Source organism: Anastrepha obliqua, chromosome 5 (assembly GCF_027943255.1).
Source record: "Anastrepha obliqua isolate idAnaObli1 chromosome 5, idAnaObli1_1.0, whole genome shotgun sequence".
NCBI classification, from domain to species: Eukaryota; Metazoa; Arthropoda; class Insecta; order Diptera; family Tephritidae; genus Anastrepha; species Anastrepha obliqua.
This window is the reverse complement of record NC_072896.1, coordinates 113726136-113750355: the sequence shown is the minus strand read 5'-3', so window position 1 is coordinate 113750355 and position 24220 is coordinate 113726136. Positions and strand designations below refer to the sequence as shown.

Sequence of the window (24220 nt, the reverse complement as noted above, 5' to 3'; positions counted from 1 at the left end):
TAACATAACATAACATAACATAACATAACATATCATAACATAACATAACATAACATAACATGCTGTTCAAGCAAGGTAACGATGCATGAGCAAGATAACGACGCATTTTTTGGTGCGTGCAGCTGGCTACATAGAATTATAAGACGTTATCACGTCAAAAAATAATAATAACATTAAAACAATAGGTATTATTAACAAACTTGGTTTTATTTTAAATTCTTCAAGTAAATCAAATTAATAATAATCAATAAGAAGGCATATGCAAATACAAATAAGTGAATTTATATATGTACATATTCGCATATACATACACATATACGCTCACTTAAGTAGGAGAGAGCAAGATGTCGAACGTTGCCGTTCGTTTGCTTTGTTTGCTTTGTCGTTCGTTCCGCGCTTTCGCTTGCAATTCATTCAAGGTAACGGCAATGAGCAAGGTAACGGCAATGAGCAAGGTAACGACATATGAGCAAGGTAACGGCAATGATCAAGGTAACACTAATGAGCAAGGTAACGACACATTTTTTCATGCGTGCAGCCTGTTAAATCGAATTAGAAGACGTTATCACGTCAATATAGGCAACTTAGTAAATCTTTTATCTATTTAAATGCGAGTTTACTCTATTCTCGCGTTTTTTATTTCCGATCTAACGGATGTGCTGGCTAGTGCGGCATGTCGTGTGAACGTGGAGTCCCAAACAATGCAGAAAAGCGATAACAGACTCACTTAAGGGGTAACACCACTGTAGAAATTTCAAAAAATTATTTTTTTTTTTATAAGCTTAAAAAATTCTTTGAACCTTTTAAAATACAGAACAAAAAGTTTTATACGTTACCGAAGTCTATTTCATAAATATTTTAAGCTTTTAACCAAGCGTTAGTGACTGCTACCTAACGACTTCTCCAAATTTCCAAACTTTAAACGCGTTTTTCTCAAAACACGTTTTCTGAAATTGGCACGCAGCATAACTCAAACAATTTTAAATATTTTTAATCAGGTTTTTCACTACGACTGTATAATAACCTTCTTAAGAGAAGAGCGTAGGGGATTTTCGATAGATTAATTTAAACGATTGTTATAATTACTTAAGTGCCTTCAAATGCTTGCTAATTCCACAAAAATAAATATTTTTTAAATCCCCTACGTGTTTCTCTAGCTATTCTTATCTAGATTAAGAAAACAAATGTTTCTTTGTTCCAGATTAAAATTTGCACCCTCTGTGCTGCGTGCCGCGGAGCTCCTTCAAGAGAAACCACATTACAAAAATGTCTCCAATGCCGCCATTTCGTAAAATTTTTCGATCAAACTTTGTAGTTTTGTATTTTAGTATATAAGTAATAACTTCCCAAATCAGAGTGATTGTTTCCCCTTTCCTTCTATACAAAAAGATTCTTTAAAAATCGTGTTTATTTTACGCGTGTACAGTGGTGTTACCCCTTAAGTTGGCAGGCGAAAATCGCTTAAACATTTATTAAAAAAATTTAATTATATTTCGAAATTTTTAGGTCTTCACTTCGCCAAATTATATTTATTACAAAATTACTTAATCACAGAAATTCATTAATAAATTAAAACCATTTCAAATCGACACAGTTTCTATATAATTCTCAAATGCACGTGATATCTGCGCATGATCCGGCCCCAATTGCGTGTCGGCCATTATAGCCAAACGATATCGATCGCCAAAACGGTGAATATTCAGTGACAAACCTGTAAATACAAAAAGAAAAAAAAAAATCCATGCATTATCTGTATATTTTCTTCACAAAAATATAAAATTTCAAATCCTACAAGTTTTTGATTGCGGCGGTCTGAAGAGCAGCACATCTTCCACCACATGTCCCCAGATTGTTTGAAACTCCGACGAAGCGCCATGTATCTCCGTTATAGTGATGGGAAAGTTGTGCGAAAAGAAGTTCAGACAAACTTTTGTCAGAACACGCGGCACTAATGCGGTCAAAAGATCGAAGCGCGTCTGACCCATTGACGCCAAATAGATCATAATCTGCCTGGAGCGTATATTTTCAACGATGGTATGCATTTTACGCGCATGTTCATTCCCCGGCGCCTGCAGAGGTAATTGCAAAAAGACTACACCGCCGATATTTTGCGCTTTATTGCCCGTCTTTTCGGTGAAGTAGCCTTTCGCAATCGTGCGACAAGTGGTGTTGAGCACCTTCGGAACTGGTGCCACGTTACTATGCATAGCGAAGTAGTCGCGCAAAGCACCGGCCAGACAGGATAGTATGAAATCAGATTCTCGTACCTCCGCGCCAAAATTGAGCCGTTGCCGTAGTTCAGTCGCATTAATGGACTTGGAGAAGGAGACAATTTTGCGTCCGGAATACGATTTCATTTGTAAAATATTCGCTTCCTTGGAGGGATTGACGAAAAGCTCTTCGTAGATATTCACTGGTGCTTTGAAAATTTCATAGCCGATTTTAAAGAACTCAATTTGCGCATAAAGTATCATGGGCAAATAGATGGATATGCGTCCGATGTGCGTATGCGTCAGATGTGTTTGGCCTTTGAAGACGATATCGCGTAGCGCCATTAGTTCACAGTAGATGCGATAGGGCAGCAACACTGTATTGTTGATGTTGACACGCCAAAGGAATTTGGTCCATGTCTTTGCAATATTCGCCGGATGCCAAGATGTGCAAATGGCCATCCAAGCGGCGGGCAGTGAGAGATTGCGTCGATCGATTTCTTTCAACAACAGCATACTGAATATCTTCACACGTCCGTAGTTATCTTTCTGAACATTGTAGCGGCGTCGCAACTTTTGGCGCATTTGCATCGTGCGTCTATAATCCAGGCATACATTGACGGCGACGATCAACAGCACCGACAGCAGTTGCGTAACATTGGTAATATGCACCGGCCTATAACCATCGGGTGTCTCTAGCGACTCAAACTCATAGATGAAAGCATTCCAGTAGTTCACTATCTGGGCGCCTATGTGGTTGATTAGTCGACGTATGTGTATGGGTTCGCGCACGAAATAGGATAGGGGTTGTGGTTTTATGGCGTTCTCTAGTCGATCAATATCGATTACAGGTTTGCGACCATTCTCTTGCAACATCAATATTTCGCTTATATGCAGATCGTCCTCTTCGGCTATGATGAGATGATGTACCTTGACCAACACATAGTAGTGATCACCCTAGGGAATAGAGAAAATTAGTACAAAAAAAACGAGTACAAAAAAAAACAAACCATGGTTTGTGGCATTGATGTTGTATTTTCGGTTATAGCCTCTGGTAGTGTATTTGTTGCATTCGAAGTAGTTGATGCGGTTGGTATGACGATCACCTGCCATTGTGGCAAGTCGGATGGTATATATTTGGTAGCCAATTCGCTTACGAAGTCTTGTATATTACTATCGTTGACCGGACGTCCGCGATAAGTGCGTGCGCTGAGTACAACGTGATTGTTAATATTAAAGGAGCTGGAAAGGGCAAATGATAAAGCAAAAGGTAAACCACATTAAATTTTCTGTAAGAGTAAACGTTTGTACTCATATGTTAGGTTAGATTAGCCAGGTTGAGGACATGACACATGCATCCCAAACATGGGTAAAGTATCTTGGAGTACACATCGATGAGAAGCTAATATTCAAGGAGCATCAAAAAATAACCAGTAATAAGGTAATGAGCGAAAATAACGCACTCATGCGTAGAAGAAAGTAGAAGAAAGATTCGTTCAATGGTTACTAACTCTATTCTCCTATACGCCGCCCCAGTATGGGCAGGAGGACGAACGAGATGTTCAAAAGAGGTGCTGCAAGCTAACAGACTTAGGGCGCTCAGAGTAGCATGTGCGTACAGAACAGTATCTGATGATGCCTCCCTCGATATACGAGCCGAAGAACTTAAGCGACTGTATCACTCACGTCGGCACAAACTAACATCTGGAGATAAAATAACCGAGCACGAACGTGCGATAGCAAAGTGGCACAATGATGGGATCAATCCTCCAAAGGATGATGGACTTATAAGTTGATCCCCAAACTAGGTGAATGGATAAGCAGAAAGCACGGCGAAACAGACTATTATCTAACCCAAATCCTCAGCGGACATGGTGGCTTTCTTGCGTACCTCCATCGTTTTAATCTAGCAAATAATTCGACTTGCCCAGAGTGCCACAGCGAAAATGAGAGTGCAGAACTCGTGACTTTTCACTGCACCAGATTTTATGAAGAGCGCTTCGAGCTCGCAAAAGTCCTCGACGTCGTCCCCACACCAGATAACCTTGTAACGCAAATGCTGAACTCGAAACAGAAATGGGAAGCAGTAAAACAGTTTGCAGCAAGGATATTAATAAAACTGCGACCAATACATAATACCCAAGAGATGCCTAGATGCGTCGCCCAAAGAAGCCATTTTGAAACGGATCTCCTGTGGGGATGCCTGTATTCACGAACAGACGATAAGCATGAACGCGTGAGTCTCAAGACGAACCCAAACAGAGACGCCAAGTCGATGTCGAGTAACGATATTGCAATTTTCCGATCCCCCAGTGGTGACAAACCAATGGATGCTATCGATAGCGTGTAATACCAATATGCAATTAAGAGAGGAACCTGGACGCAGGTATCTGGTGTGTCTAAAAAGCATTAACACGTCTCCACCTTGATGAAATTGCATTTAGCAGCACCAGGGTGGAATCAGCCGAAAGGGGAGGAATGTTATAGGGTTAGTGGGAGCATGCCCCACATACCATTGGTGTGACGGCACCTTTGATGATGTTTCTAACATTTTCGATTTTAACCTCCTCTGCAAAAAAAAAAGATTAGCCAGGTTGCTTTTTTAAGACACGACACTCAGTGACTCAAAGACCCACTGTGATACCTGCATTTGATTTCCATCCCCTAACTAAGTTGCTTAAACCGCTAAGATCTTTTTAAGAAGGTAACTAGTCCGTGTAGAGAGATAATTTGCAAATTTCCCAGGTCTTCAAAAAAAAAAAAAAATTGTTATAATAATATCGAAGATATTTGGCACGGCTTCTTTGAAGTTGCAGGACATTCACAGATGAGGTGTTGTACCGACTCAATTTCTTCTTCATCTCCACAGCTGCTGCAAGTACATTCATTGTGAGGTACACCCATTCTACTGGCTAGGGTGCCAATAGTGCAGTGACCCGTACACCTGTGAGGATGGTGGTAGTTGATCTGTTGAATCCAAGCAGACATTTTGTCCTTTTAAGATTCAATTTTAGCCAGAGCGCTTTGGAGACCCTGCAGTTAGTAGTTAGAGACCACCTTCTACTGGTGTCCGCCATTACGCAGAAGTCAATCGAAGTATGCAGTTCGTTTAGAGGAATGCTTATGTCCTCTACCACTTGTGAAGGTCAAGCTCAGAGCCTTTCCTTGCACACTCATCCGTTCTTTAATTTCACTCTACTCCAGAGTGGCCGGAGACCCAACAAAGTGTGCTGTTGTGTTGTTGGATAAGCGATGGCGACCTCCTTTAACACATCTTGAATTGATGTGCGCTGAGGCCAGTGCCTTGATCGCTTCTAACAACAAAAATAGTAAAGTTTTCTGGAGGTAAGTCCATTCATTAGTCTTCTCGTTTTTGCGACTTTGTCTATGGCGTAAAAAATAAAAAAAATAAAAATTAAAAAATAACAAGAAAGGTTATTAATTGTTTGGGCAGCAAGGAGTAATCCGCACGTACGTTTTTCACTACTTGTTGGGAAATTAGAAGAAACAAAGAACGGACATAACCAGGATAATTACGCTTATTGAATGGGCGAGATGAGGTCCATCTGAAGCTTACATTTCTTAATGACGGATTCAAGTCTGCTTCGAGAAATTTCTTTTGAAAGATGTGCTCTTAGCTTTAAAAAGTGATTGACAACATCTTTCTGATTCAAATGAGGCTTACCGAATTGAAGGTAGAGTCAAGTTGACCTGCAAAAAACTTTACTAGCCCCTTAAAAGATTAGAAGGCTGCAAAAACAGGACAAATCGGATATCATTTGGTTGAGAAATGATTGTGTTTTCAAATGACAGAAAAATTAGCATTATTGGAGCGGATGGTGGGAAAAGAGTTTGGCTTAGAGAAGGTGCACGGGCCTAACAATGATTGTGTTCTTCCTACTGTGAGACATTCTCCATATGCTATGGGACAACACGCCATCAAGGAAAAGCTGTAAAGTGAAGAGTTAAGGTTAAGGGAGGTTAGCTGGCACCAAACTATGTGGCTACCCCAGGCGAAATTCTTCTCACGGGCATTCTCACAGGCCACTGAAGACTGTCTAGCCATTAGCAATTGATCGGGATATGGTCCACTGATTCTTAACATTTCTACGACGACTTCTAGGAGTCTCTAATGTAACTTCTTCTTGAATGCAGCGCTATAGCGCGGAGAAGTTTGAGACATCTTGGCCAGCTGTAGCCAGAAGAAAGGCACATACGTTCAATCCAACCCAGCTTTATATTGAACTGGGTCTGCATGATGAGTGGAGGGCACACAATACCATGAGTTCCAAGTGCGAACCTCGACAGAATCTAATCTAATCTAATGTATGGAAGATGAGGTGGAATCATCTTAGCACCTAAACATGAAACTTGAGCTCACACTTAAAGTAATGTAACTTGTTTCACTCTTGCCCTTAGCTGCCTCGCTCTCGCGGGATTAAGATTTAAGCTTCTTGGTTCTCACTTCTTTCCTACGCCTGCTGATATGATCAAAAATTGGATGAACTTCATCAGCAGCATGAAGTGGCTAACATAACCGCAAATTAGTCACCGTTCGTCATCCACAAATCCATAAATTGGTTTGGGAACCTGAACCACTGTAACCAATCGGATCTTTAACTAAATTTATAACTCCATAAACCAGTTTTTTCCATATTTTTTATACTAAATACCTAAAACTACATAAGAACGATTAAAGTTTTGACCGCCCCAAAAAACAAAACAGTTAAACGTTTTATTTCACATTTATCGACATACCAGCTTTAACCCGCGGCCCCGCTCGTGTAAGAGTAATTTTGAGGGATTTAGGATATGTATATAAAAGAATTACAAACAATAATTTCATAGAAAATAATTTTTTATTAATAACCATAATATTACAATACCCGGCATCCGTTATTAATTTTCTATCTCAAACCGTTTTTGAACTCTGCATTTGGGTCATAGTTGAACAGCCTTTACGGATTATGAAGTCTAGAGTGTGCTATAAATAGTGGGAAATAGGAAAAATTAAGATTTTTTAGATTCAATTTAAGCAAATATTCGATTATTAGTGACGAATGAGAGTGGTGGCGCGACCTGGGGGCCGTGGAAAGAGAGTTCCATCATAAAAACATGCCTATAACTTTCATTAGGTGAAAATATGAATGTTTAAACATTTTTACGTCATTTGGTGTTGTCGTTTCGTAGTGATGCGCGGACAACGTACAGACATTCACCTTTATAGTATAGAAGATACCTGAAATTAAAATTTGAAAAGGTCGAGCCAAGCACCAGGAGATTTGGTGGCTCTTAAAACACTCAGAATTAAAAGCCCATTGAATTTACACAGAGCTCTGGAAAGAGGGTATGTAGTCAAGGAGGGAAGGAGAAAAGTAGAGAAAGAGATAGGAAAGAATAGAGACAGAGATAGAGATAGTTAGTCCTGTGAGAATTTTCCAGATTCTTTGGCAAAGCTGTAGTTATTACTCATTTTCATGACATCGGAACCCAAAACTCGTATCCGTGCTCTAGCAAAGGCAGGACACTCACAAAGAAAGTGCTCAGTGCTATCCGCCTCATCCAAGCACGACAGGCACATTAGGTCCTCAATGATTCCAATGGTCGTCATACGTTGTGTCCTGTAATGATGCCGACCATCAATCAAATGTCTTTCTTTCCAAGTTTTAGTAGAAAGTTTGACAGTTTTCTGTTCGGACTTGTCACAAAACACTTTGCAGTTCTGCAGCGTTCTAGACCAGACCATCGCTCTTTATGTCGATTGCATACAGAATCGCTGATCCAATTCATGATTCCTGCGGAACTGATTCTGATTATTGACTCTGGCCCTTGTGGGGGAACTGCTGATCCACGGTTGGCCATTCATTGGCACTTTCGTTTGCTGACATATACCTACATTTTATTGATTTGTTCAGTAACTTGTTAGTTCCTAGCCTTGAGTTCAACACAGTATTTCAGAAAGCAAACTTACAAATTTCTACTCACCTGTTATCATTCACCCAAGCATAGTGACCCCAACAGGTCACCAGCTTCTGGCGTAATTTGGGAAAAGACAAATACCCAGCTTTGTCACGCGCATCCGTCAAATTGTCTGCGTAGTAACGTTTTATTTGTTCAAAGTCACACTGACCTTTAATTTGAAGAAGAAAGTGAAATACTCCCGCATTGCGTGGTGTATCGATAAGAGTACGAATTTTTTTCGATTTGGAGATGGTGAGCGTTGGGTATTTGATGCTAAGCACATAATTAACCAGCTCATCACTGTAGTGGACACCTGAAGCGTGATTTGAGAAGAGTTTCAAGTTAAAAATATACATAAATCTATAAGTGCGAGTATCAAAATAAGTAATTAATGAATTTATCCCCTTTTAATCAGTAATGCAATATGAGTGAATTTTAGTTTAGATGCGTTATTAGATTTGTTATATTCAAATATATGTACTCGTACATACATATATCCGTACTTAAGTGTGGGTTTATCTGTAAGCGCCTTAGCGTCTAAATTTCACATATAACCCTGTAGGGAAATCTATTTAGTACCACTGCCTATTCAGTGATAATTAAAAAAAATCCATTATCATTAAAAGTTTAGTGATAGTAAAAAAAAATTTGTATTATCACTAAACCTTTACTAATGCTAATTTTTTCACTATCACTGTGTAAAGTTTCAGTGAGATACATTTGAATTTATATTTTTTGCCTGATATTAGTTATCACCTAGTCAGCTGATAAAAATGCTTCTTGATGTATAAAAAAATGGAAAATAAATAATTGGCGAGTACACTTCTGCTAGGTGTGTGACAGAGCTCCTCCTCAAATAGAAGTACCTACAGTTTTAAGCGCACTCCGAACGGCAAATACACTCAGAGGTTTGCCATTGCCTTTCGAGGGGCGAGCTATGGAAAAAACAATTAGAAAAAAACTTTTCCAACTTTTCCTTGATGCTCATGCGGGGAGATTCTAATCTACGCACTCCAAAATGGTAGTTACGCACCAATCCATTTGGCTACGGCGGCCACCAGGTGCAATTAAACGATGTCATTAAGCCAATCTAGCGAAATAATCACGACTTTTTGGTGTCAACAGCAGACTCATTTATTTGGCACTCTTGAAATTCTAGAAGTCAAAGACAAATTATCGTGAACTATGCTACAAGTTGAAAATTTCTAGGAAGAAACTGAATATTTGGAAAAATATGCAAGGGTAATGCAATCTAACGCGGAAGCTATCGACTTCCTGCAGAAAGAACCAAAAATGTTCTTTGATAATTTTATTCCCGCTTTAGTGTCCATCAAGAGCTTTACTACTAATGAGAGAGATCAGCAAGGACAAGGTTGCTATTGGTTTGGTCAGCGAAGTATTTTCCTAGATGACAAGATTAGCTGGAAGAAGCATGCTAACGCAACTTTATCCAAAGCAACAAAGGCTCTCATGACCTGAAAACATCTAGCAAGAAAATTCTGAGGCTGTAGCCCAATAATCCTGAAATGGATATACATCATGATAACAAGACCAATGATAACATATGGAGTGGTCGCTTGGGCATCGAGAGCCACTCTCGGGACAGTGCGGGCAGCGTTTAGAACGCGTGTGCATAACGGTGGCGATGGGGACCTGCCCTACAACTGCGATGGAGGTGATGCTTGAGCTGACACCGTTCCATATAGTTATTCAGCAACCAGCCAACCGCACCCTGTTGAATATTACCAGGGAAGGCTTCGGTAGAGAAAAAGTGATGTCTCCTAAAAACATGGAATTACTGGGGCTGCAGCTCCCACTTACCCAGTGATCCAGAGATGATATCACTAAAGTCATCAAATTCGAAAAAAAGTTCAGATTTCAACTGGACGATAAGTTAAACTGGAACAGATGTTAATTTGAAAGGAAACTCCAGTAGTGTACCCTGCACTGGTACACAGATGGCTCTAAGATCCCTGAAGGCATAGGCGCTGAGATATACGGCCCCACTAAACTTAGACAGAATTTTCCGGAGTGAGCGAATCGCCATTCTGAGCGGCATTCAGGCGGCACTCAAGGCTTCATCGTTCTGTGAGATTAAGTCCTCACTAGCCCTTGAGGGTATCGAGAAACTCAATCTATTAGGAGCGCACAATCGTATACGGCTAATTTGGGTCTCAGGACACAGGGGTATAACTGGGAACGAAATAGCGGACGCATTGACGAGAGAGGCTGCGGTCTCTTCATTAATAGTACCCGAGCCCTACTTTGCCATGGGACAACACACCATCAAGGGGGAGCTTAGGAGTGAAGAGCTAAGGCTAAGGCAGGCACCGAACTATGGGGCTACGCCTGGCGAAATTCTGCTCACGGGTATTCTCACAGGCCACTGCAGAGTGCGTATTCATCTCAAAATGATCGGGATATGGTCCATTGACTCCTGTCGTTTCTGCGACCAGTCCCAGGAGACTCTAATACATCTTCTCCTGGAATGCAGTGCTATAGCGCGGAGAAGTTTGAGACATCTTGGCCAGCTCTATCCTGAGTTTAATAAGGAAACTGGGTTTGGGTGAGTATGCGATAATGTAATATTATCAGCGATGAATTCTCTGTTCCTCTTTAAATAAGTAACCGCACAAAAAAAAATATCAGTTACGGAATTTCGGAGACAATTGGTAAATAGACTGACGCCAGCGAGTAGATGAACAAATTTCACTTCGGGAAGTAAAAATTGTTCATAAATTACAAGCAAAATAAGGAGACGTCCATAAAGCAAATTCAAGATTATTTGGGTCTAAGAAAGCCACAAATTTAACAAAAAAGGCTGATACATTTTGTTGAATCCCAGCCACACTTTGGCTTAGAATGCTTCAATAAAGCTCATTAAGGGGGCAGATACCCGTAAAATTTCGAACAAAAAACATTTGTTTACACGATAACTCGAAAAGTTATTGACCGATCTTGGTCACGAACATGGCCACGCGTAGAAGCTGGACTGAGAGCAGGGGACTCGATATAAACCCCTCAAAAACTCAAATAATTCTCTTTACAAAGAAACATAGGCTCCCTATAATCTCCCCGCTAACTTTTAAGGGTGTGGAGATTCCTTTGAAAGAGAACATCAAGTACCTAGGACTCATATTAGACAGGAAACTCACGCGGAAATCTAATATTGAGAAAAGAGTAAAGAAGGCCAACGTTGCATTATACACTTGCAAAAAAGCGGTCGGTATCAAATGGGGACTAACACCCCGTATTACGCACTGGCTCTATACTTCGGTAGTTAGGCCAATCTTAATGTACGGAATACTTGTATGGTGGCCATCTGCTCAAAAGGCGACTTACGCTAAAACCATGAGTAAGGTCCAAAGAACAGCTTTTTTGTGCATCTCTGGCGCCTTAAGAACTACTCCAAACAAAGCGCTGGAAGTGCTAATCAACTTACCTGCCCTAAATCTGGTAGGAAAACACGTGGCCGCCGCCTCGGCGCTCAGATTAAAAAGTATGGCGCTTTGGAAAGACCGGTGCTTTGGCCACGCTTCCATTTTGCACTCTCTGAATAGTCATAAACAAAAAATAGACTACTCTATTCCTAGACTCATCTTTGAAAGACCTTTCAAGACGAGTATACCGTCAAGAAGGGAGTGGTATACAAGAAGGCCATGGAGAAGGGGGGAATTAAACTTTTATACAGATGGCTCCAAGCTAGAAGATAAGGTTGACTACGGAGTTTTCTCGAAGGAATTAGGACTGGAACTATCCGTTCGACTACCAGACTACTGCAGCGTCTATCAGGCAGAGGTATTAGCTATAAAAGAAGTGGCTACATACCTAAATACGCACGCCCTAACAAAAACGATTATAAATATTTTCTAGGATAGCCAGGCGGCCATCGAATCAATGAATGCGGCATTACTAAGATCGAAGGTTGCACAGGAATGCCGGGCAGCTCTAAATGATATTAGTGACGTATTCAAGGTCAGCCTTATTTGGGTTCCGGGACATAGAGATATTGAGGGAAACTGTAAAGCAGATGAGCTAACCAGAAAGGGTACCGCTCTCCAACTGCTGAGTGATAAAAGTACCATTGGAATACCCATGGCCACGAGTAAACTAATAATAAAAAACCACTTTATCCAAGAGGCCAATAGGTCATGGGGAAATGAATATACGTGTCTAACAGCTAGGCTACTATGGCCGCAAATAAACAAGAAAAGAACAAAGGAATTGCTTAGTCTCTCAAGAGACAATATCTCGAAGGTCGTGGCTTGCTTAACCGGTCACTGGCTATTTGGCAGGCATTCCTCGAGGCTAGGAGTCTTCTCCCATGAATATTGCAGAAGTTGCAGAGATGAGGAAGAGGAAGAAACAGTTGAGCACTTCCTCTGCAATTGTCCAGCCCTAGCTAAAATCAGAGCAGGTTGTCCAGGTAAATACTTTTTTAATTCTCTTACAGAACTGTCTGGGGTGGGGTTGGCATCAATACTACGCTTCATAAGAGCCACGAAATGGTTCCACGAAGGAAGATAAATGAGGTTCCCGTGTAGCACAGTGGTATCACAACGGACCTGTAAGGTCTAAGTGAGTTGGTCGTGCAGACCGACTACCACCATAACCTAACGTTACCTATTGACCGATCTCCCTGAAATTTTGCTCACATCTTTTTTATGATAATACTTTCTATGTGTGTCAAGCTTTCGAAAATTTTTCGAAAAAATAATTTTTTCGAAGCAAAAATAGTAGGGAAATTCGCCCAAAATTCATTTTTTTAATCATTTTACCGCAGATGCTACAATGTCCGCCGATTGAGAAGCCCCGCCGCGACCTTCGTTTAAGAATTGAGTGTACATCCGCCATTTTAAATGATTAAAATAAAAAAAATTATATTATTCTAATGTATGATATAAATAAAGTGTATGCCAATTTTGAAAAAAATATATTGACTTCTTCATTTTAAATCATTTTAATGAAAATCAGGGAAATATGGCCGTTTACAGGTATCTGCCCCCTTAAAAGTATATTTGCCCACATTCATTCAGGTTGCTTTTATCTTTTAACTTTAATACTGTCGGTCTCACGAAAAGTGTAACTACGGCCACGAGGGACCGGAGCCGGCCACAGGAAAAGATCAGTGGTGGTACCCAGAGACCGGGGTTGCGTTCAAGGTGTTAAGCAGTTACAAAATGCCGTTGAATTTTGGCAATTTTTTTTCGCTGAGGTTTCACTCCTTTTCTTCCATGCAAAGTGCATCATCATCATTATCATTATTTTCTAGATTCCCTAGTGATTCCCTATGCGCCATCTCGTCCCATTACTGGATATCGCCTTCACCTGCTTCCAGCTTAACCCGAGTTGAGCCGTCTCGCGATCCGCACAGGCTTTTCCAGGATTCCCTTGGCCTGGCAGGCGCTCTTCCCACCCTCTGAGTGGGTTCCATTCCATTGCCTTCTTCCCTATGTTACCGTCTTTTTTGCGTAAAGTGTAACTAAGCCATTTCCATTTCTGTCTTCTGATCCAAATTTCTAGCGGCTCCATGTTAGCTTTTTCGAACAATTCCTTGTTTGGCATTATTTTTGGCCAGAAAATTCGAAATATAATCCTTAGATAGCGGTTGAAAAAAACTTGTAAGCGATTGGATATAGCGGCGCTGATTTTTTAGGTAGAGCTACTGTATAGTAGAGCCTACCCAGTGACTTGAAGAGCCTAACTTCTAAACTGGAACTCAGATTGTTGTTTCGTCATACAGAGTACAATATCCCGAATTGCTCCTTTGGCTTTTTAGATTCGTGTGCATATGCCTACATCCGTGCCACTGCCTGGGGCTACTTTGCTGCCGAGGTATGTAGATTCCTCCACTGCTTCGATAGTATTACCTGCAATCTACACACACCCACAGCCAGTCTTGTCAAAATTGATTTTAGGGCCGGCAGACCCAGAAGAAAAAGCTTAGAATTGTCAAAAAAAAAAAAAACAAAGGATTGCCAAAAATCAGCGGTGTGGTTGTAAATTTACAAATCTGTTTAGCATAACAACACCAATTCTAGTAAATCTCTATCGTATGCAGCCAATATTTCCTACAACATTTGGACAATAAACTTCCTACTATATTACAAATACACGTATTTACATATACATGCACATGTGTTTTATATTTTTATTTATTTATATATTTTTTATAATGAATTAATAGTCCATTCCAAGCATTCGCTTAAGTGCCAACACACATACAAGTACATTCATACATACATCATGTGTAGGTATGTATACAATTGTGTACGATTGTGCCTGCTTACAAATTTTTGTTTTGTGCGGCTTATCGCTTATCATCACAAAGAAAAGCTGATTAATAAGTAATAGGAAGAGGCAAAGTTCGCTGTGACTTACTTTTCTGCTTGTGCCTGATGACGCTAGTGACTAACAAATGGATACGAGTATGAAGCTTATTTCGTATTCAGTTAATGTGTATTACTTATTTGTTTATTTATTTTTGCCATTGCTTTTTACTAGAAGACGTAAAGCACCCGCTATCGGAAATGCATAACACATGGGCTGAAAAGTGCCGAGTCTAACACATTGATTGCACCAGTTTTATTGCATTCACCTTTCTCTCAGTTAGTAAAAACCTTAAAAAAACAGTTGCTAAAATTTCATGATATTCTATTCATTAGTTCGTGAGTTATTTTGCTAAAAGTGACGCTACTTTTGTTAGTTTCAAAACAATAGACCAAAAAGAATTTCGTGTTTTAATTTTACACTGCTTCTTGATAGGAAACAAATAGCGTTAAAGCGAAGCAATGGCTTGAAAAGTGTTATAGGGACTTCGCTCCATCAGAAACAACAATAAAACGATGATTTGCTGACTTCAAACTTGGTCGAAGACACCGATGATGCACAACGCAGTGGACGTCTAAATGAGGCGGTAACACCAGAAAACATCAAAAAAATCACAAAATCGTTTTGAATGATCAAAAAGTGTGAGTTAGTTGAGACTTCGTAAAGATATCAAAAGGACGAGTTGGCTTTTTATTGCACGAGCAATTGGCTATGAGAAAGCTCTGGTTAATGCGGGTGCCGCGTTTGCTCACTGTAGGCCAAAAACAAGTCAGTCACAAGTCCATCAAAACAATAGCAAAACTACATGAATTGAACTTCTAATTGCTCCACTGTATTCACCAAATTTGGCTCCCAGCGACTACTGGCTACCCGACTAGAAATTTTGGTAAGGCGGTGATTAGGCACAAATGAGGCAGACCGCAATCCAAATTTGCGCCTCATAAGGCAGCCAAACTAGAGCCAAGTCCCGAAAGGTATCGCCACACATCTGCCTCATTAGGCGCTGGTTCGAAAAACCGAACTTCGGTGTTTGCCCTTCTACAAATCAGTTAGGGATTCCAATTTATGCCTAAGTGAGACACTGCCACAGATTTTCGTGACCACAACCAAATTTGGTATTGTTCTGGCAAGGTAATAGTGAGGCGTGCCTCAGTAAGACCTGCCTAATTCGGGCCTAACTGATTCTTCGGCATGCCTCACTGTAATTCTAATCGGGTATTCGCAGACCTGAAAAAAAATGCCTGCCGGTAAGTAATTTCGCTCGAATGAATGAAGAGGTTATCGTTGAAACTGAGGCCTTTGAGGATTTTGAGGCAAAAAATAAATCGTTCTACAAAAAAGGGTATTCAAATGATAGAGCTGGAATGATTGCGTTAATCTTGATGGAAATTACCTTGATGATAAAGCTAATTTTGAACAAAAAAAAGTGTGTTTTCTTTGTTAGGCCCGGGACTTTTCAGTCCATGTGTTATAACTCTAGCATGGAAAACTTGTATACCAACGGAAAAAGTTATATATTTGGGTCTGGGCTGGACCCAGTCCTCCATGCACCTCTGGTAGGCGGACGAAGGGCTGACCTTCAGCTTCTTCGTTGCAATCTCTTTGATCTCCTCTATCGATTGAAATCTCATTCCACGAAGTGGTAACTTCCACTTGGGAAACAAAAAGAAGTCGCACGCATATCAGCTGAATATGATGCTTGGTCGATGGTATTTACTTGGTGTTTGGTCAAATAATCCAGCACAATTTGGGCTCGGTGCGATGGCGCGTTATCATCATGCAAAATCCAAGAATTGTTTGCCCACATTTCCGGCCGGCCAGGCAGACACTAATAATCCGATGGCGCTAAAAAGTGACAAATGTGTGTCTTACGGCCCTACCAACATAAGAAAAAAAAAGATAAACATTCCCGGTACTTTTTGATCATAGGGTATACTACAGAAAAAGTTCGTAAGACCACGATAGCACAATGCTACTGTAGCAGAATAATTCGAAGCAATGCGTGAGAGTATGACAACAACAAAGAATTAAAGCGGCCAACAGGCGTATTATACAAATATTAAATTATTCAGATCAAAGTTTTTATCATGAAAATAAAAATGTATTATATAAAATTTTGATACATCCGGTTCTTACTCATGGGTGCTGAAATCTTGTCATTGAAAGTTAAGGATATAAAGCAGCTATTACGATTTGAAAGACGCATTACTTATATTAAGAAAAAATCGACGGTCTTATTTAGCTTGAATTGGAGAAAGAAAAATGGCCGACCAAGAAAGAGATGGTGAGGAAGAGAGAGAGAGAGAGAATTGGAGGAAGATTGTTGATGAAGCTATGGTGCACCATAAATTGTGAAGCAAAGTAAAAAAAGAAGTCTACGACAGCCTTCGACATAGTCTGCGGAAATCGGTTCGATAGGATGAGCTATTGCAAGCCAATAGAAACAGATATTGGGATGTAGTTGTATTCCGAAATTATTTGCTAGGCTTACTCTTACTAGTAAAGTAAAAATTATTGGACAAATAAAGACTCTCGTTTTTTATAGAATTTGTAAAGCAAAGCAAGCCGGTCCTTTATAGTTGAACTAAAAAAGGCGAATTTAAACCGCACATCAACAATTTGTTACCGAACTTTTTAGAATCCACTATAGAAGTTTGTGTTTTACCATAGACAGACGGTGGCGTTAATCGGGATTAACGAATTAATTCTGAATTATCTCAGGAATTAAGTGCAACTAATGCGGATTGACAATTAAACCTAATTCGCATAATTTCAGCGCTTTAGCAAAATTTTTGGTGGCAAAATTACCGAAGTAACTAAGTTCCCGCTGTTTGTCAACAGATGCCGCCAGCAGTGTGTGCTAGTCGATGCTAACATAACCTAAACGTCATAAACCAAGCTTAGACATTTGGTAAGCAAACTGCTTGACACATTAGTGATTTTGTTTTGGTTTCATATACTTTTGGTTTTGTGATTTTCTGATTTTGTGCCGAATAATCGTCATTTGCGGAAGTGTTGATTTCCCTCTTTCATTCGAAAAAAGGGCGGCTGATGCACTTCGAGAGCTACAAAAAGTTTATGGAGATGCTGGTTTAAGTGAAACAACGTGCCGAGATTGGTTCCGTCGCTTCAAAGGCGATGATTTTAATGTTGACGACCGTCCGCGTGAAGGAAGCCCAAAAACCTTCGAAGACGCTGAATTGGAGGCATTGCTCAATGAGGGTCCGTGTCAAACGCAAGAAGAGCTTGCTTCAGTATTAGGAGTTACCCGCTAATCTACTTTCAAGCGATTGCATGCTTTGGGAATGATTCAGAAACAGTGGACTTGGGTTCCTTATGAGTTAAAACCAAGGGATGTTGAACCTCGCTTTTTGCCTGTGAATAACTGCTCCAGCGGCAAAAAGGAAGGGTTTTCTTCATCGCATCGTGACGGGTGATGAGAAATGGATGGAAATTACAGCAATCTAAAGAAAAGAAAGACATGGGGACTGCCCGGTCATGCTTCTACGTCGTCGCCTCGGCCGAATATTCAAGATTCGAAGGTTATGCTATGTATTTGGTGGGACCAAGTTGGTGTTATTTTTTATGAACTGTTAAAACCAAGCGAAACAATCACTGGAGATCGCTATCAACTTCAATTGATGCAAGTGAGCCGAGCACTGCGCGAGAAGCGGCCGCAATACGCGGAGAGGCATGAAAAAGTGATTCTACAGCATGACAACTCTCGCACTCACGTTGCCAAGCCCATTAAAACCTACCTGGAAACACTGAAATGGGAAATCCTACCCCACCCGCCATATTCTCCAGATATTGCGTCATCCGATTATCACCTGTTCTGATCGATGGGCCATGGTCTAGCTGATCACCAGTTCCATTCATATGAAGACATCAAAAAAGTGCTTGACTCGTGGATAGCCTCAAAATATGACCAGTTTTACCGCGACGGTATACGAGATCTACCAGAAAGATGGGGAAAAGTAGTAGCCAGCGATTGGCAATACTTTTAATGATTCACTTGTAGCCATTTGTTCAGAATAAAGTTGTATTTTCATCAAAAAAACAGCGAGAACTTAGTTGCGGACCTAATAATAAATGATTTTTTTTTAGTATTACGGTAGCTAATCCCCGTATTTGTTGCCTGCGGTCCTGCCAGCTTTTACTGACTAAACTGTGTAATGAACTAAAGAGCTGTTCACTAATCCGCCTACCAGCTGTTTGTCACACTTTAATTTTAATCAGATGAAATGTCCCGATAATCCGGATTAACGCGCCGGCTGTCTAGGCTACTAGATCCCTATCACTGTTTGGTATAGCAATTTTTATTGTCTAGCGTTTACTGTTTTGTGTTGTTGTAGCAGCATAAACATTCCCAATAAATATACGAGAAACGCTGCTGAAGTGACATTCCTTGGCCTGTATCCGGGTCGTTCCGGTTACGTAGAACCGACTGTTGTGGGAGCGAATGTTTACTGTATTTACCTGCAGTTGGCCTTGAACTTAAAATCTGAAATTCATTTTCATAAGTTCTTAAAAATAAAAAAAGCAAACTGACATTTATTTGTATTGCAACTGTTCAAGTCTAGTCTGGAGCCGCGTGCTACTGTAATCGCAATGCTCAATAAAAATGATTTAAATTTATTTATAAGGTCTGCATGCTTGCATACATGCATGTATGTATGTATATAGGTGTGTAGGTATATATGTATGTGTGCGACGTTATCAGGTTATTAGAAAACCACGAAAATGTGCAGGCACTAAAGATTGAGTGAATGCTGTTTCATGCATAGAATTGTTAGAAATTTCGAATGCGTCTTTGTATGTGTGTGTGTGTATGTATTGTACATAGCTGCGTATCTCTTGTGTGTATAATTAATATTTTATATGTATTATTATATATTTTTTAAACATTTGTATGTGCTTGTACATACATACATACATACATACACATAATAGGTATTTGCATGGATTTGTAGTTTTTCGAATGGCATTTTTTAATCTTCAAAGGTGCAAAGTTTCTTCTTAACGCCCAAAGGTTCATACTACATACATATATACGGCGTGAACGAAATACAGGTTCGTTTTTCAATCACAGATTGTTTGATTGATGCTTATCGCATTTCCCCAAATAACAGCATTGCAAAAAAAGCATATTTGATGGAATAAAGCGCACATGCAAAATCAGCAGAACCTTATGGCCCACTTACAACCTCAAACAATCGTCAATATTGTTAAACATGCCTGCCCTATGGAACGACAGAATGTTAATCCTAGGCAGGCCGCTGTACGAAAGGCTTAGATGTCAACAACCCAATAAAGTTCTTAAACCGCACAGACTGGATATAGTCATGCTGTAAATAACTGGTAGACAAGTTGGTAACGAGGATGTGGCAACAAAATGGTGCGGAAGCGCTAGTTGGATTCTGGAAGAATCACCACTCAAACCAACCAACCAACCAAAGCGCACACTTTCATGAGATTAGGCTTTCTTGTAAACATTAGTACTCACCGTCGACGCAAACGTACAATGCGTACTAGCGAAAATGTGACTGCTGTTTGGCGGAAATTTGTAAATACTTATATCCAAGAATATCGACTCACCATGAGCATTGAATAGTTCACAAACTGGCCTGATTGTAATTTCCATAAATATACTGAATTTTTTGCTTACATGGCCCATTTCAGTTTGATCTCAGTTTGCGGCCTCACAGCAGCTTGAATTCTAAGCAAAATTTAGCTGAAAATTATCTTTAGTTTCTTTACTTAAAAAAAAAAAATAAAAAATTGGTGCGCACTTCTGTTTGGTGTTTGGCCGAACTCCTCCTCTTATATGTGGTGTGCGTCTTGATGTTGCTCCACAAATGGAGGGACCTACAGTTTTAAGCCAACGCTGAACGGCAAATGGTTTTTATGAGGAGTTTTTTCATCGCAGAGATACGCACGGAGGCTTGCCATTGCCTGCCGCGGGGCGACTGCTATTAGAGAAAACTTTTTAACTTTTCCTTGATGGATGGATGCCTCAGATTCGAACCTACGCACTCCCGAAATGGTAGTCACGCACCAACCCATTCGTCTATGACATTGCCTTTACTTGCAAGGCATATTTAATTTCGTCGGCTATGCTATTGCAATAAAGAAAATGGCCATATCTGGGAATCGGTAAACTCGCAAGTGGCTGTCGAATATCCAATTAGTGCACAGATAAGTAAAGTAGAATTTAATTCGTTTTAATGCGTTTCGAATGCTGCTGAAAAAGCTATTTTAATCAATGGTGAGACTAAGATTTCTGTGCTCTTGAGGATTGGAAGTTGAGAGCATAAGCTTAGACGGTATTTTTGGTGATTTAATGGGCTATCATAGAGCGCAATTTGATCGAGGTCTATAAGCAAATTTTTGTGTGATATGCCCTGAGTGAGCCATGTTGTAAGTGCAATTTTGTCCAGAAGTGATGCAGAACATTAAGACGACAATCGTTCGAATTATTATATTTATGAGATCGGCATAGATACTAGCAACAAAGTACTAGAGCAATGGCTTGATAGGCTTCCCTACTTTGTTTTATTTAAAAACTAACGCAGAAACATGGGTTCAAGCAAAAATGCGAAGAAGGTAAGAACTTTCGAGAAAAGATTTTATTCAAGATCTTTGTTGGTGGCACAGAAATTGAAGTGTTCAACTGTATGAGCTGCGTTCGCTTGGGCATGCCATACAAAAACCTGATTGCCCAAGATCTTTGCTAGTACCAAAGTGGATGTGTTGTCACGGTCATAGCCGTTTATCGGCTAAACGGTTTGCGGTCTATCTGCGGCTTCCGTACAATTTCGAATGACGCTTCCTTCGTTATTGCAAAACTAGTGCCGGTAGACATTTTGGCAAAAGAAATCCGGAGGGGTATATAAGGCTATCCGAACACGACGGTAGATCAAGGCGTAAAGATATTGCAACAGAAGAAAGATGTCGTTCGATCCTCCAATGGCAAGACTGGTGGAACAGATAATCGAAAGGTGGAGGGACGCATGAGTTAATGCCTATATTTGCGACGTGGTTAGAAAAGAACCATGGGGGAAAAACTACGACCCAACCCAATTACTTTCAGGGCACGGTGTATTTCGAAAATAATTCGATAGATTCAGCCATGACAGTTCCCCAAACTGTCCAATCTGCACGGAGAGAGCTTCTTCCAATGCACCCGAAATCCTTAAGATATTAAACCGAGAAAATCGTATAGATTTATGCTGAAATCAGGTGAGTGATTGGAAGCGAATCTGCGCGCATGCAAAACATATCCACTATGACTTAAGACGATTATTTAAGACGCGCGGAGGTTCGTAGACGAAATAACTACCAGCCTATGAGCTAACCAGCCCCTTGAGGTAATACCTTTTTTGGCAGTTACGCGGAGAGAGCGGTAGATTATGGAGATGTGTGTTGTGCATATGTAGGTATAGCTTTGAGGCTACAAGTCGTGTCTATTGCTATGCCGGTATAGCACTACTCATGAGGGCTCGCTCTGAATGACGCTTCGGGTGGACAACGAATGCTAGCACACATGCGAACGCAATCGAAGGATGAAGTTGAATTGGCGCTATCCGCACTTAGGATTGAAGAACTGGCGTACTTTCTAAGTGGATACAAGCAACTGGTGAAATGTTTTGGTTTGATTGTCAACTGGCGACAAATGAGAATCAAGGGAGAAGAAGAGCAAAAAGAAGAAACTACACAATAATAATGAAAATATTCGCGGTCCCACGACATTCGATTCAATGTAACCAGAACGACCCGGACTTATATCAGGCCAAGGATTCCCCGTATATATAGAAATGAGAGAATGTTTATACTGCTATTACAACAACAACAACAACAACATGAAAATGTAATAAAATAAAAATTAAACTTATTTCTGCTCAAGTCACGTACGCCCTTCTATTTTAAAAGGGAAAATATACTTGTATTTGGACCACCCTTTATTTATGCGGTTATGCATTTTTATTCCTAATGACAGTGTGCATGTACATATGTTCGTGTGTATGTATGTATGTATATAGTAGAACATACTAAAACTGGAATTCTGGTTCGTTTTTTGTTTTTTTGTGAAAGCCAACTTCATTAGCATACACACACACCCACGTGCATGCATATGTACGTGTAAACGTGTGTATGTTGTTATATATTTGATAAGTGTAACTACTACTATGACAAGTAAGCACCTTCGAAATGCAGTCTACTTAGCTATACAAAGACATGCATACATATATCGGGTGGTTTTTTAAGAGCTTGAGAATTTAGAATGATAAAATGAGAAATATTGTTGGGACTAATTTTTGTTTTATTATAATCTGGTATATAATTTCATAAAATCATGACATCAGTCCAATTTTTGATTACTGTTTCCAATAAATCTGACCGTATGGCGTCAATGGTGGCTTGAATATTGCAATAAACCGATTGTTAAGCGCGCTGTATGGCAAGTTGTGCGTTATTGTTGGAACCAAATATCGTCAGTGTTTAGCTGATTAAGTTTCGGAAACAAACATTCAGTCAACATGGCTCGATAGCGCTCGCCATTTACCATAACCGCAACTCCTTCCTCATTTCGACAGAAATAAGGGTCTATGAAGACGCCAGCTTGGAAGCCGTACGTAAAATGGGCGAAGTGCTCTATGAACTTCGCGAAAAGATTTATTTTTTTTTCCAAAGTAAACTCTATAATTTTGAAACATTGTTTCGGGGTTAAGCGATTCCTGAAGACTTGCCAAACAGAAATGTCAACGCAGTTTGCCATTCTCAGGTGTCAGACCATAGTTATTGATATCGATAGTTCTCATGCAGCTAAAAAACACCCGATACATACGTTCCAATTATTTATAAAAAATTTTTCTACTAATGAATTATTTTATTTATTTCTTATTTTTACTATTTACTAATGAATCTTTTTTTTTATTTTGTAATAAATTATTTTCTTTCGTATTTTTATTTTACTACCATTTACAAGTATTGTAAATGATGATCATGCCCGGTAGTTAATCGCCCACATGATCACCATACTTACATACAAATGACAAAAACACCATCGGCAAGAGGCAGCAGGCAATAAGGAAACATATTAACGCTTTGAAAAACGACTTCACTTGATGCAGTATTCTAAAACAAAAAAAATCAATGTAAAATTTAAGAAATTTTCGAGCACCGTTAGGTGATTTGCTATTTAATTGCAATTTGCAATACTTTACTTTTCCATTTTTCACATCACCAATTTGGGTGATTATCACTGCAAACACACACTTTCCACTAAGTAATTGAATTTTTTTTCCTAAACTTATGCACGGTTTTGAAAAATATATATATTTTATATGCAACAAATATATTTTATATTTTTTTCTAAATCATTTTTCTCTTTCACTTATGAAACAAAAATTATATTATAATTTTTTCGTTCGAAATTCGTTTGCACCCGTATTTTGTATTTTCAATTTAATATTTTCACACCATCCGTTTCGTTAAATTAACCCAATCCGCTTGAGTATTGATCTGGAACTGAATTACTAGTAATTCTGAGTCGCCGGGGGTAATCTATTTATTTACTGCGCTGACCAGCTGCTGTTATCATAGATCGTGTGCAAGAACGTTTTCTTATCACTAAAATGAAAATACTCTCTTCTTTCAGTTGGAGAGAGAGAGAGAGAGAGAGAGAGCGTTAAGTAAAGGAACTCTTTCAGCTGGAA

The 24220-nt window shown here is 39.7% G+C and overlaps 1 protein-coding gene across 2 annotated transcripts; it reads right to left on the bottom strand.

The window, feature by feature from the left end:
* Positions 1 to 1500: 1500 nt before the first annotated feature.
* LOC129248444 (uncharacterized) lies at positions 1501 to 23807 on the bottom strand. Of its 2 annotated transcripts, none has more exons than XM_054887993.1 (6): positions 23729 to 23807; positions 23548 to 23639; positions 8196 to 8484; positions 3221 to 3452; positions 1793 to 3167; positions 1501 to 1711 (listed from the first exon to the last, which is right to left on the bottom strand). In XM_054887993.1, exons 1-6 carry the CDS (start codon positions 23734 to 23736, stop codon positions 1581 to 1583), a joined length of 2127 nt encoding a protein of 708 aa, XP_054743968.1. In that variant the 5' UTR covers positions 23737 to 23807; the 3' UTR covers positions 1501 to 1580. The 2 variants fall into 2 exon arrangements, with proteins under 2 accessions (XP_054743968.1, XP_054743969.1); XM_054887994.1 differs by having other exon boundaries at positions 23552 to 23639; positions 23729 to 23801.
* Between the last annotated feature and the right edge of the window lie 413 nt (positions 23808 to 24220).